General features: G+C 39.5%; 1 protein-coding gene across 1 annotated transcript in view; it reads left to right on the forward strand.

Annotated features, from left to right (window-relative positions):
- The first annotated feature begins 479 nt into the window (after positions 1-479).
- ANKRD10 (ankyrin repeat domain 10) overlaps positions 480-14,411 on the forward strand; it is a 34,596-nt gene continuing 20,664 nt past the window's right edge. The window contains exons 1-3 of the mRNA XM_014454189.2: positions 480-720; positions 4,361-4,513; positions 9,518-9,609. Of these exons, the coding sequence (XP_014309675.2) occupies positions 4,373-4,513; positions 9,518-9,609 (233 nt within the window). The 5' untranslated portion in view covers positions 480-720; positions 4,361-4,372. The remainder of the gene's footprint in view (positions 721-4,360; positions 4,514-9,517; positions 9,610-14,411) is intronic.

Below are 14,411 nucleotides of genomic sequence, written 5' to 3' on the forward strand. Positions count from 1 at the left end.
CGGTGCACTGGGCCGCGCACTTCGGCAAGGTGGGCGCGGGCGCTTTAAGGCGCCATTTTCCGCCGCTCTCTTGTGGGGTCGGGGAAGATGGGGGCTGAGCGCTGGGGGCGCGAGGCGTGCCGGGATCGCGGGGAGGGGCGTGTCGGCCGCGACGGCGCCCCTGGGGACGCGGGCGGAAGCGGGCCCGGAGGCGCCCCGAGGGCCTGGGCGGTGGAGCCGCCGCGCTAGTTTCAAAAGGGGGGCGGCCTCGCGGAGGCGCCGGCTTGCCCGGAGGCGCCGCCCCCTGGGCTTGGAGGATGAGTGCTTGCGGTCGGGAGGGGCGGATCGCCCCCCCCCCCCCGCCCCCGGGGGGCCTGGGGCCGGGGGCCGGAGCCCTCCCCGCAAATTTGGGCCGGGTTGGGGGTGATGGGTAAGGGAACAAAGCCCCTGGGCGGGGGAACGCACGGCCAGCAGAAGGCCGGTTCCTCTGGGGAAGACCCGCGGGGCGGCCGGGGCCCTGGAGGTCTCCCCGCTCCCGCTCTGCCTCAGGGGAGAACTCCCCGGCGCCGGCAGCGAAGCCGCGCGAAACTCGGAGGGTCGGTGGGCCGGGGTTCCCCTGCCTCCATCCCGAGCGTCGCCGGCGCCGAGCGGGGTCCGTGTTTGTCGGCGCCCCCGGCCCCGCTGGAACCAGCGTGTACCGCGTTATCTGCAGATCTCTGTTTGCTGGAGGCTGTATTTCAGGTGATTTCGGGAGTGGAATAACCTGATTGAATTGTAAAGTCACCAGGCCGTTGTGTAAGATAGGTGGAGATACTTTTCACAAATTGGTTTTAGGGGATTTTGTGTAGCATGTTGTCCATATGCTTCGGAGCCTCCTAGCTTGCCCGGGCTTAGTAAAATCAGTGATGGTTGTTCGGGTCTTCCGAGTAAATTACTGTAAAGGTGTTAAATTAGGCAAAATTATCTTCCAGTGATCATTTGAGAACAGAGTGGTAAAGTTTTTGAAGATTAGATAACGTCTTTCCCGTCTGCTCAGTAAATGGGGTTATCGGATCCGAGGAGTCGTAAAGGAAAGTTTTCGGTGCATTTCAAAAGTAACTGATTAAGCCCTGGCCGGGTTGCTCAGAGGTTAGAGCGTCGGCCCACGGACTGAAGGGTCGCGGGTTCGATTCCCGGTCAAGGGCAAGTGCCTCGGTTGCAGGTTCCCCAGCCTGGGAGGGGCACATGCGGGAGGCAACCAAAATATCCTCTGGGTGAGGATTTTAAAGAGAAAAGGTAACATTAAGACTTGTATGTCAGAATTCAGGGACATTTAAAAACGTTTCCCTCTGAAATGATGAGGTTAGGTTGAAATAAAGTTTTTGCAAAAATAGATGCAGGGTAATGCGAAATGTTACTTGAAGACCTGAACATCTTAATATTTATATTACTAGCAAGTGAAGTTGCTTTACTTTGCTCTTCTTGGTGTTATATTCACAATATATTTGTATCTTTTGGGAAACCGTTTCTGATTCCGCTCATAAAACGGAAAAGTCATGTTTATTTTATTGGAAGAAATGAAAGAGTTATGATTAGTGGGGATGAGGCAAGTAACTTAATCAACCATAAGATCCCATGGCGCCAGTCGCCAAAGTCGGGTTACTATGGTACCAGTTGCTGACAATGAGCGCCCGTGGGAAATCAGTCTCTTAAAAGTAATAGAACCCTCTTTCCTTTCCTTCCTTCTCTCTTCAATGTAGATTTCCCAAGGCAATCAGTAATCTGTGGCATTATCTCCCTCCTGAGAGCATCTTGCTCTGGTTTATTTTTACATTAAACTCTCAAAGCATTGGTTCTCGACATTTTCTGCCCCTCTGTGTTTTGGGGAAAGGTACCCTTGTAACAAGCAAGGACAGCTTTTTTGAAAAGGCTTCCCTGTTGATGCCTCTCCTCCCTACCCTGGTAGGAAGTGACACAGTGTTGTATGACAAGCCTGTACACTCTGTAGAATGCTCAACTCTCATTAAAAATGGTCATTTAGAATAGTTACTTACCACCCCAAGGGTGCTTTGTATCTAGGGATTACTAATGGCCATAACTGCTTTAACATGCTTAAAATGATAAATTTCTTGTGTGTATTTTATGATAATTAATAAAACTGACTTTTTGAAAGTCTTTACATGAGTAGTAGATTAACCTCAAGAGGCCAAATATTGTAAATAGAGGCAATTACCCTAGTGTTTTCAGCCATCTTTAATCATTATGAATGTATAGTGTTCCATGCGGAAGGGCCATAGAAAGCATCATTCAGTCTTTGAGAAAAAGCTGTTAGGACAGATTAGATCAGGATTCAGTACTATAAGTCCCCAGTTCAGCCCCCCCTAAACGCTCCCCCCCCCCCTTGAAAACAGCTTCCATTCTTTTATATAAATTTAAGCCTACACTGTTCTTGGCCTGTGCAAGAGCCAATCTAGCATAATTAATAACTACTAGAGGCCCAGTGCATGAAATACGTGCACTGATAGGGTCCCTAGCGGCTGCTGACTGCCAGCTGGGGCCTCCCTTCGTTCTGCCCCTGGTGGTCAGTGTACATCATAGCAAGCCATTGAATTCCCAGTCGGTCAAACTCCTGAGGGGACACTTCGCATATTGGGCATATATATATATATTTTCCCAACTTTCAAGCTTGTGTTCCTAGAAATGTGCCAATTATGCAGAGTTTCCTAACCTTTTATAAGGCTTATTTGTTCCCAGAGCACTTAACATTTAAAATTTCTAATTATACCTTTTACAAGCTGTCTTATTGAACAGTATTTTTCCAGAATTCCAAACCCAGTTTCCTAAATTGAACTAATAGGTACAGGTTTAAGTCCAGGGAGCTCTCAATTGATATTAAGATTAACTGCTTTTGGAATACCAAGTGATTTTTTTATCCTTGTCTCATTTTTGTTGGATTTAACAGCTGTTCATTTTATCACTAGTAATTGGCACTTTTCTTTTTAATCAGTACATTAATAAAGGCAATATGTAGCAATATACCAAAATTGTCTCTTTATCAGCAACCACTCCCAGATTCAAGTTCCTTGAAGACAGCATGTTTTAAATCAGTGTACTTTCAATTGAGAGTTCATCTCACAAAAATGTTGATTTTGGTCGTCTGTCCTTTGCAAAGAAAGGCTTAAATTGCTGAAAGAGGATAAGAGACATGGGGTGAGATGGGAACGTAGCTATTTGTTCTTCATTTGAGGTCTGTCCTCTGGAAGAGAAAGAATTTTGGCAGTTAGAGCTTTTTCACTAATTGTGCATGGTGCTTCGTGAACGGAAACGGAGCAGTCTGGAGTCCAGCATCTGAGGACACACCAGGTGGAAGAGTGTAAGTCCTTGAGAACAACAGGCCTTCTTGGACAGTGCTTGGCATGTGGTAGGCATTTCTACAATGTATGTTGAGTGTGATGAGTTCTTTACCCAGAGGCTAGTATAATATGGAACCAGGCTGCAGTCTTATCTTGACTCCTGTGTTCCTTTTAGTCACCTGCTAGGTGCAGAGCTCAGCTGTGCTCTATCCCTTTTCTGCATTGTTGTTCTGGGTTTTTTCCTCTATACAATCAGTTTGGAAAGACTTAAGTCCTACCCTCTCACTTACTCTACACATCTTTTCCCTGAGAAAATAATCTGAAGGGTGGACCTCAATTGAGTATTCATCAAATGCTGCATTGTATAAAGGTGTACAGTTGTGCAGACTGCAGAAAACAGCCTTTGACTATGGAGAGTTTGCCATGGCTACACAAACCTTTTTTTAACCTACCAATCACTTTAACATTTTTATTCTTTAGAATAGTGTGTGAAAGAGGCAAAACCTAGTTTTGATAGAAGTTAAATAATGCAAGCTAATCTTTTCTTATTTTGTCTTTTCCAACTGTAGGGAAAACGAAATACTTAAATTTGTGTCGTGTCAGTCTTTTTTACTTTATATTTCTATGTGCCAATTTATTTTTATTTTTTTAAGGGAGAGAAATAGAAACATCAGTGATGAGAGAGAATTGTTGATTGGCTGCCTCCTGCACGCCCCCTACTGGGGATTGAGCCTGCATCCCAGGCATGTGCCCTGACCTGGAATCGAACCATGACCTCCTGGTTCATAGGTCAATGCTCAACCACTGATCCATGCCATCTGGGCTTATTTGCCAATTTTTTTTATAAAGAAAAATGTTTGTTTATTTTTTAATGACTTTTAAAATTTCTATAACATTGGGAAGGAACGACTTAATTTCTTCCCTTAAACAGGAAAAAAAAATTGGCAACAAATGCCACTTTATCTCCATTGTAGAATTAGATTATTTGTGTAATATTTAATAGTACACCAACATTTATGCATGTTTCATTTCTCCTACTGTTTTCGAAGTTGGAGTGCTTGATGCAGTTGGTGAGAGCTGGAGCCACACTTGATGTTTCCACTACACGCTATGCACAGACCCCAGCTCACATTGCTGCTTTTGGGGGACATCCTCAGTGCCTGATCTGGTTGATTCAAGCAGGAGCCAGCATTAACAAACCGGTAAGGGAATTTGTTTTGTTTTCTTTTTCCAGTTATAATTACATGGTGTTGAGTTTTAAATTGGGGCCTTAATTAGAGTTTGATATTTTTACCTGTGGGCTAATTGGAATTTATGTTTATTGAATTACTTGTGGATAATAGGCCTTTCACATAGCAATGCTTTCTGTTTATAGAGTACTCTCACCTGTTACATGATTTACTGTGATCCATGGTGACCCAAATGATTTGCCCAAGGTTACAGCTGTGACTGAAGGAGTCTGGCCTTAAGCCCAGCTTTCCTGGCATCCCTGCTCACAGCTGCCTTAGCGTTGTTTCCACTGATAATTATGCAAACATATTCATACTAGCAAAATATATTTAATAGCTGTGATTAAGTTAGCCTTAGCAGAATGACCAGTGTGAGTTAATGTTGCTTCAGGTACAAGTGGGGGGTGATGACGACGGAGATAAATAGTAACTAGGAAGTGACTTCTGGATACCAAATGCAAAGATTTTGTATTTAAGCATACAAACATAAACATGAGAATGCCGGGGTTTTTTGTTTTGTTTGTTTTTTTAAACTATATTTTTTATTGATTTTAGAGAGAAAGGAAAAGAGATAGAAACATCAATGATGAGAATCACTGATTGGCTGCCTCCTACACGTTCCCCACTGGGGATCGAGCCCACAACCCCGGCATGTGCCCTGACCGAGAATCCACCCCGTGACCTCCTGGTTCATAGGTCGATGCTCAACCACTGAGCCACGACGACTGGGCAGAATGCCGGTTTTTTAATGGTGTGTTTTCAGTATTCTTTTCACATGAGTGGGGGGAGGGGGGCAGAGGAACCCATCAGAAGAGTGCCTAGCTTATTGGGAACTCTCTTAAACAGGCTTGTGGTTGTAAAAGACTCCATAAATAGTCTGACTGGAGCATCCCCAGTCTTAGCACCTGCCCCAGGTAGGACTCGTCTAAGGCAGTGGTTGGCAAACCGGCTCACGAGCCACGTGCGGCTCTTTGGCCCCTTGAGTGTGGCTCTTCCACAAAATACCACGTGCTGGCGTGCACGTACAGTGCGATTGAAACTTCGTGGCCCATGCGCAGAAGTCGGTATTTTGTGGAAGAGCCACACTCAAGGGGCCAAAGAGCCGCATGTGGTTCTCGAGCCGCAGTTTGCCAACCACTGGTCTAAGGGACTTGTGCCATGGGCTTTTTTTCTTCTCCTTTATCCTGTTTTTATATTCTTTTCCTGGTTTTAATCTTTTGGCATGTTAAAGACTAGCCATTTTCTCAAGATTAGGAGATAATATCTCTGCCATCTCTAAGGTCAACATAAGGAGTTTCCAAAAATTAGGTGTACTACTAATAATCATCAAGGGTCTACCTTGTGCAAAGTAACTTTTATTTCCTCTTTTCTGCTTTTTTTGTCTTTCCTAAGATTCATCCTTTGATGATAGCCAGAAATAAAGTAGTTGCAAGCCCCTCTCCTAAAGATAACACAGATACCCACCTGCAAAACAAGTAATTGAGGAAAAGTAGTTTCGCAGTGATTTAACACAAGGATTGATGGGAAAGGGGACTTGAGGAATAGAAGGGTAATTTGTTCTCCATAATAGACTTTTAGTAGTGAGGACAGTGTTATGCCCAGATCTCAAGATCCCCAAAAGACCACACCAGGAGCCAGCCAGTCCGATGCAAAAGCAGAAGGTCCTTTATTGAGCTAGCTAGCCCCACTCCCGCTCCTGGCCCGACGCAGCGACCGGAAGCAGAGTGGGATGGCGTGGGAAACACAGGGTTTTAATAGGGGGTGGAGTGAGGGGACTGTGGGCCCTGCCGATTGGCCAGGCGCAAGCCGGGTCCTGTTACATAGGATGTGGTCATCTCTAAGGCGCGCACGTCCCTGGATTGTCATTGGTTAGTTTAAAGAAATCCCAGGCGTGGCCAGCAGAGGCCTGGGTTTCCGGGAAGAAGGGGGTCTGAGCACATGGCTCCTACCCCAACATGGAGGATACGGGGCAAGATGGAGGGCATAGCCCTCACCCTTTCAGACAGTAAAGGGAGAGCCCTGGATTTTAGACCTGTTTCTGTTACTCAACTGGAACTTATATCTCCACACAGGATGCCTTTATATATACAGACTTCTCTGCCACTTTGTTACTTTTTTAAATAATTTTTTAAATATGTTTTTATTAATTTTAGATAGAGAGGAAGGGAGAGAGAAAAAAATATCAATGAGAGAGAAACATCATCAAACAACATGGATCAGCTGCTTCCTGCATGCTCCCACTGGGGAAGGAGCTGAAACTTGGGCATGGGCCCCAAAGGGAATCAAACCAGTGACCTGGTGTGTGGGTCAGCGCTCCACTACTGAGCCACACTGGCTGGACAACTTTGTTACTTTATCCACCTATTCAGGAGTTATAAGTTGACAACTGTATACTGTTATTGCTGTAGGCATTGCCTGTCTCTACTTGTCTCACTCCTGGTCCTGCATTCTTCTCTCCTCCCCCTTTATCCCAGTAGGAAGGGCACTAAGCCTTGATTCCACACTCTGCTTCCTCATCTCTCTGGCCTTGGGCAAGTAATATTCTTGGTTTGTGGCTCAACCTTTTTATCAATAAAATATGGACAATCCATAAATGGCAGTAATTAATGTTTAATATTAATATGGAATTTAAGTACAGAATACTCTACATGTTAATTTCCATTAAATTGTTACATAGTATCTAATTTACGGCTAAAGAAATTGCCTAACGCTACTTTTCAGACCTTTCTGAAATAATCCCCCTTTTCGTATAATGTTTTTAGTAGCTCAGTGTTTTCCATAGGTAAAAAGGTTGTGCCCCCCACTCCTTCCTCTGAGCTGCTCTAGTTAGCACTGTGTGGAAATCTCTCCTAAACTTTGCTCCCAGGGCCAGAGTCCCCAAATCCCACTCTCTCCTTACAACCCTCCCTTGTTTTAATTGTTCACGTGGCTCAATATCCCCAAGTCCTCCCATGTCAAGGGTGCCACTTGGATTTCTTAAGCATCCTGGCATTGCTCCTGATAGGATCTCAGTTGGCTGTGGTCTGATGCTGAACTTCGTTCTGAATCTCAGATGTTGTCTTGCTCTGTTAGGTAACAGTGGGACTGCTATGATAGGCACCCAAGGGACCCTTGAGGTCCCAGTAGCCCTTTTGTTGGCTTCTCCTACACACTGTTGATCCATCTTGAGGTAGCGTTTTCTTCACTTTCCAGATAAACTATTTTAAAGCCAGGTCCAGGTTTTTCTTAGGCTTTTATTTGTTTGTGTGTGTGTAACTTTTTTGAACCTAGCATAGTATTTCTTGACATTTTGTTTTAACCCATCTTCTTGTTCTAATCTTTTAGCATGTTAATGACTAGCCATTTTCATGCGTTGGTGAGGAGCTCAAATATTGACTGAATTTATGAATGAGCTATTTTCCAAATACTGTATCAGACACTGTAAAGTTGCCCCACTTCTGCTTTATATCTTTATCCCTTAACGATGTGGTAGTCTTCTGCCAAGTTCCGTTTCCAGTGACATTGAAGTGTTATTGATTCAGGAACGATTGCTGCTTAGCCACTTGGAATTTCCCAGTCAAAAAGTCCTATCTCAGTTTTTTTAGTAGAAACAACTTCTCTTGATTCTGTACCTTTCTTTACCTCTAATTTACATGAGAACCTATAAATCAAGTTGTGTTTCAGATTTTTTCCATTCATGCAGTATAAATTAATTCATCCTTTTTTTGGATTAATACATTAGTGTTGAATTGTTTCTCTGAGTCTGCTCACTTCCACTACCTCTTCCAGCATTGTTTTCTGAAGCATAACTCTGATTCTAATACAGCCTTTCTAAAAGTCCTTGAACAGATTTGCTCATCACAAACAGCCTGAGTTCTATACGAGCTGGCTATGTTTGACCCTTGTATTTTCCCTTCCCATCATTTTTTGACTCTGACCTCAACCATGTTCTCTACAGCAGCAGTCACCAACCGGTGGTCCTGAGGTCCGAAAGGTTGGTGACCGCAGCTCTACAGTGTAGTCCAAATTCAAGTTCAAGATAAAAAAAATCCAAAGGAGAAACTGGTGATGTCTTGAATCAAGCTAGCCTTGTGGTAGATATGGGTAAACTAGACTAGATGTTAGATATTGGTGATATTTCTTGGCCCAACCTTTTTTTGGCCATGCCCCACCTAACCATCTCTAAAATCCTGATCCTTCCCCCCCCCCCCCCCCCACCACCTGTGACATATAATTCTTATGCAAAAAGGGAACTATTCACGTGGAGAAAGCCTAAAAGGCCATTAACTTAGTCTAAACAAGCTTCCAAAGAACATGGCATCTGTGAAAGAGAAAAATAAAAGAATGAAAGGACAGTTGAAGTACTGAGGAAGAAATCACTAAGAAATTGTTTAAAAAATAATAATATGAAGTGATACGAAAAAATAGCAAATAAAGTTTCAAAACATAATAGAGAACTGAAATGCATAAATATGTTACAATATATGTTTATATATTGTATATGAGGCCCCTAGAACCATAAGAAATGCAAAAAATTTGCTGTTGATAACTCATTCTCGAATTGCCCCCCTTAAAAATCAAATTGCCCACCTTGGGGCATGTGCCCACATTGTGAACCACTGATCTAGAGTGTACATGCTATCACTGCTGTACAGGCCCCACAGGTTTTTTTTTTGTTCTTGATCAAAGTGTGCCCCTACCCTGGGCTGCTCTTATATTCTCTTCACATCTACATTTCTTTTGTGTTGCGCTTCAAATTTGGCTTACCATATTATTTCATTTCAAAGATGAATGATATGGTGCATGTTGATTAATTTTACTTTAAAATGTGGAAATCTTTTTTTTTGAAGTCGTAATGCATTTTATTTTGTGGTTTTTTTTAAAATAATTTTCTCTTTATTGATTAAGGTATTATATATGTGTAAAATGTGGAAATCTTGTTGGATCTGAATATTGGTGTGTGTCCTTTTTTGTGGTGTTTTTTGTTTTTTTTTCCAGGACTGTGAGGGTGAGACTCCCATTCACAAAGCGGCTCGCTCTGGGAGCCTAGACTGCATCAGTGCCCTGGTAGCTAACGGGGCTCACATCGAGTAAGTGTCTTTGTTTATTCTTCCCAGCCAAGATGTAGTTAAGGGTGTTGTGTTTAGAAACAGTATTTAGAGCAAGCAAAGTCCTGAACTTTGTTTTTAATGTTAGTAATATAATTTTGCTTTTTAGATCAGTTGGTTTTGGTGAGCAAAATTGTGTGGGTTAAGTTGACCAACAGAAGGGGCAGAACAGTTAACTGATTAAATTTGGAACCTAGCATCATTAACTTTGCCACTAACAATATCACCATGGGCAAGTCTTCAAACTTTTCTTTGCCAAGTAGTAATTTAGAAACAAAGCCCTTGGATTGGATTAAAATATTTTTCAGGCCTGTTGGCTCAAAAAAATCTTGCAGACAATTAGCTTTTCTAAATTTTTATTTCTTCATCTTTTAGCAGATGTGAGAACATTATGTTTTAAAGCCTATTATAACTTTTGATGATTTTATAACTCCTTGTAAAATGTAACTATTTACATTAAAGACTTTAAAATCTCTCTGAGCTTTTGATGTGATGGCATTTTAGAATATCTTTGTTTTGGCCCAGTTTACATCAACTAGCTTATTTGTAGTTTGGTAAAACAAAATATTTGAGTGTATTTTTAAGTGTTATTTTGTATGTAAATCATTAATTAGTTAGTCATGGCATTAATACATTTATTTTAGGTAGTAAATTCATTTGTATTTACTTTTTCTTAAAGATTTATATGATAAAAATTTTTCTTCTGCAGTTCACAGCATTAACAAAATGGATGCGGTTTTCACCCTTAAATGTTGAGTGTAAGCTATAGAGCTGTAATAACCAAAATAACTATGATAATATCAGCTTTTTTGTTTTATCTTGAGTGTCTTGAATATTTCATAAAAATTAATTACAAGCCACTTTATTCTATTGGCGATGTGAAATTTTAGACTTTGAGAGAAATAAAACCCACAAAACTAATAACTTAGTTTAACCCTTTGGTTTCCACTTCATTGTTTGACTCTGTATTATAATAAATATTGAAAATAGACCCTGGAGAGCAAAACCATATAGGTTAATGCAAAACCTTTCTAATACCAGGGGCTGTCATTGGGCTTTTAGTATCTTAGCTTCTGTTTGATTTAGTATTAAGATTAGTCATTAGTTGGGCTTGGGTCATTTATGTAGTGATTTAGTTTTATAAATATGACTTGCATTTTAACTGTTACTTTTCAGGGTACCTTGTGATTTCATATGTAGTTATAACTTAAGGTAATGTAAAAACAATTAAATACATATTATACAATGTTAAAAACATTGAGTTAATTCTCAATGGATTACTTTAAAAGCAAAGATATATATGCAGTTTTTTAGCTGTATTTAGATTAAAAACTTATCTTTAATAACAGAAGCTTTGGTTATAAAATACAGAGTCATATAAAATAATTGATTAGATTGCTTAATTGTCACTTACTGAAATAATTAGAGGTTGATCTTTTTATTGACTTATTTTCGAAACAATTTTCTTAATTGGTCCTGAACATTTTATTACTAAAATGTTAGTTTTATTCATTTTAATGGATAGCTTAATCCTTTAAGCCAATAAATATCTATTGCTATGTCCTTTTAATAGGTGTCTTTTTAAAATGAGATCATTTTATTTACAATTCTGTCCTTGGTTACAGGACCCTCGAGTGTCTCTTTTCCACCAAGTGTGACTGAGCATGACCTCAAGTGCCAGTCTGTTTTTCAGTATAAGAGCCATTCCCTCGAGACCCTGCATTATGGTGATTTCCCTTGACTGAACTTTCAGATATTTTTTTAGAAGAAATATTTAGCCTGAACCACCTAGCCAAAAGCGATTTTTAAAAGTATAAGTCTTTGGCCTGGAGATAGAGCACAGTAATCATTATTTATTGCAATTATATGTGGGGTTATTTAATTTTAACATCTAGATAAAATGTCAGTTTTGACAATAAGCTAAATTGTAAATTGCTTTTTTGATACTTTTTCTGCACATTTTTGTAGTTTTAAGTTTTAGTCTACCAACAAGTAATAGCTTGATTCCCCCAAATTATGATACTTAGACCTATTTTACTTGTTTCGCATAATGCTGCTCATGTGGTAAAGTGTAGTTCTAGCAAATAAAATGCCTTTTTCTATTTTAAGATCAAGGGGCACATGATTTATTTAAAGTTACTTTTTTTTTTCAGTTTAGGACAGGCCAGATTATTAATTCTTCATATTACATGCCATAATGCTTAGGAGATAATATATTTTTTCCCCTGGTAGATTAAAAATTATCTCATATCATTATTTTATAACACTTGGTGGGATTTAATAATTTTGTTTTTAATTTCTACTTTGCTTTTTATATATCAGCTGCATAAAGTGGCCAAAGTCTTAAGTTGCTGCTTTTTGGTCATTGGGTAGATAGTGGTGAGGGCAGCTATACCACACATCTGTGGCTAGAATGCTTTGTTATGTAACTAACTTGTCAATGTAGGCTGCATCTGTAAGATAACGCATGTCAACTGCTGTGCATCGTATTACATTTTCTAGCACCACACGTGAGTATATTGATGGAGTTTCTTTTTCTTCTCTTATTTTACATCTTGAGTTTTGGTGCCAAGTTTTCTTTTTCATGTGAGGTTTTGTTTCTACTTATCATATATGATGGTCATTATTTGCCATTTATTGTTCAGATCTAAAAATAAAAATACTCAAGGTTACATCAGCTCTATGACCAGACTAAATGTTTGTGTACCTTAAATGATCTACACCTCTACAAATGCTCTCATTCTCATTTTTTTCTCAAGTATGATAAGTATGGGGGTTTCATTAAGTTGGTAATCCTTAATTTTGCTTGTATGGCAGTTCAGTTTTTCATTGCAGCTAATATTTGAATGCTGCCTACTCCACACTTAGGATTTTTGAGTGGAAGAAGGGCATGTACTGACATGGAAAAGTTGTTGCCTCGTTCTTTTGTGATCAAATTAGTAACAATATAAGTTGTGTTAATGTGATTTCAGAAAAAGATGCTTGAAAACACTATCTGCTGATAATGAAGCAGACCTTTTTACTACTTACAATGTAAAGTGCAGATTTTGAGTCTTGTATTATTTTTACTTTTAGTATTTTTGCACCAATTAATTTTGGTTACTTTGTATTTATTTTCTTGAGAGATTGAAGTTGAGAATGATCCCATATCAACCAGATATTAAAGTAGCTTTTTTAATGCCTTGGAGTGAAAAGGGGTGGTGGTGGAGGTAGATAGCAGGAGTTAGGGCAGGGGTGGGCAAACTTTTTGACTCGAGGGCCACAATGGGTTCTTAAACTGGACCGGAGGGCCGGAACAAAAGCATGGATGGAGTGTTTGTGTGAACTAATATAAATTCAAAGTAAACATCATTACATAAAAGGGTACGGTCTTTTTTTTTTTTTTTTTTTTTTTTTTAGTTTTATTCATTTCAAACGGGCTGGATCCGGCCCCGCGGGCCGTAGTTTGCCCATGGCTGAGTTAGGGTAAAACCAGAATTACTTGCACCTCAGGCAAATTTGCTAGTCCATTTTAATGCTACATTATATAGGTGGCAGTGTTTGGTATGACAAAGTCTTAAAGCTTTCTGTAGAATCCATTGATTCTGTTGCAACCAGATCTTCAAATGGGCTTACATATATTTTAATTTAATTAGTGTGATCCCTAGAAGAACTTAGCTGGAGAAGCTTCTATAGCCTTATATAAACAAGCTCAGTGACTCACTCTAAAAAAATCTTGCCTAATTTAGAAAACAGACACAGTTGCCTATAATAACAAAAGTGATCTTAACAGACTTTTTTTTAATGTTGCCCCAAAAAAGTATGTTGCTGAACTTTTAGGAACTTTTCATTGACATGAAGTTAGTTTAGTTTGGTTCATAATTGGTGGCCATATTTATGACCCACCTTTACTTGTTTATCTATAGAGCCCCTCTCTGGAAGCAAAATTTTTATTAGGGCAATCATGTGATAAGCATATTTTTAATAATAGTGCAAGAAGTTTGTTTGCAACTTTTGCCCTTGGCAAAATAACCCAGGTTTACTTTGAAATTTGTGACTTAATTGTCATTATGGCAAACTTGTCTGATCTTACTATTTCCTGGGTCTTTTTTTTCTTTTATTAAAGTGTTCTGCACAAGATGGAGGAATTAACTTGCTGAGATAGCTATCAAAGTTCTGCCTCCTGGGCAGGAGCAGATGTTGGACTGGACAGTATTATAGACTTGTTGACAAATTTAGTTCAGAATTTTATTTTTCATTCTTGAGTAATATATAGGTTTTAATATTTGTTTAACCAGTGCTTTTACAAAGAATGTTTTCAAATAAAACCAATGATTTCTAAATCCAAATATATTTTACCTTTGCTAAAATATAGTGGGAGCATGTTAAATATTTCATCAGCGTATTTGAATGATACTCTTATATTTTAATGTATGCAAACATAATTGGGGTTCAGTTGCAATGTAAAACTATCTTCATCAGTGTTGAACTTAAAATGAAAACTTGGCACCAAATTTTTAAAGATAGAAACTTTAAAAAATAGTGTCTCCCTATTGTTACCTAAAGAATATATTTAAGAAAGTTTTCATGATTATTAAGAATTTGGATACCAAAGGGTTAAAAATATACATTTTTCTTTTACTGAAGAAATCTCATGATGTTTGCTAATGTTTTGTTTGTACAAATGGACATTTAGTAATGTTTTTAATCTTTTTTTTTTTTTTAATGATTCCATGTATTTGCTTATTTCCATCTAGGAATAGTTACTAATGTATTTGAGATACAGCATACCAAATTTTAAAGTA

The sequence above is a fragment of the Myotis lucifugus genome, unplaced genomic scaffold, assembly GCF_000147115.1.
Source record: "Myotis lucifugus unplaced genomic scaffold, Myoluc2.0 scaffold_33, whole genome shotgun sequence".
Taxonomy (NCBI): Eukaryota; Metazoa; Chordata; class Mammalia; order Chiroptera; family Vespertilionidae; genus Myotis; species Myotis lucifugus.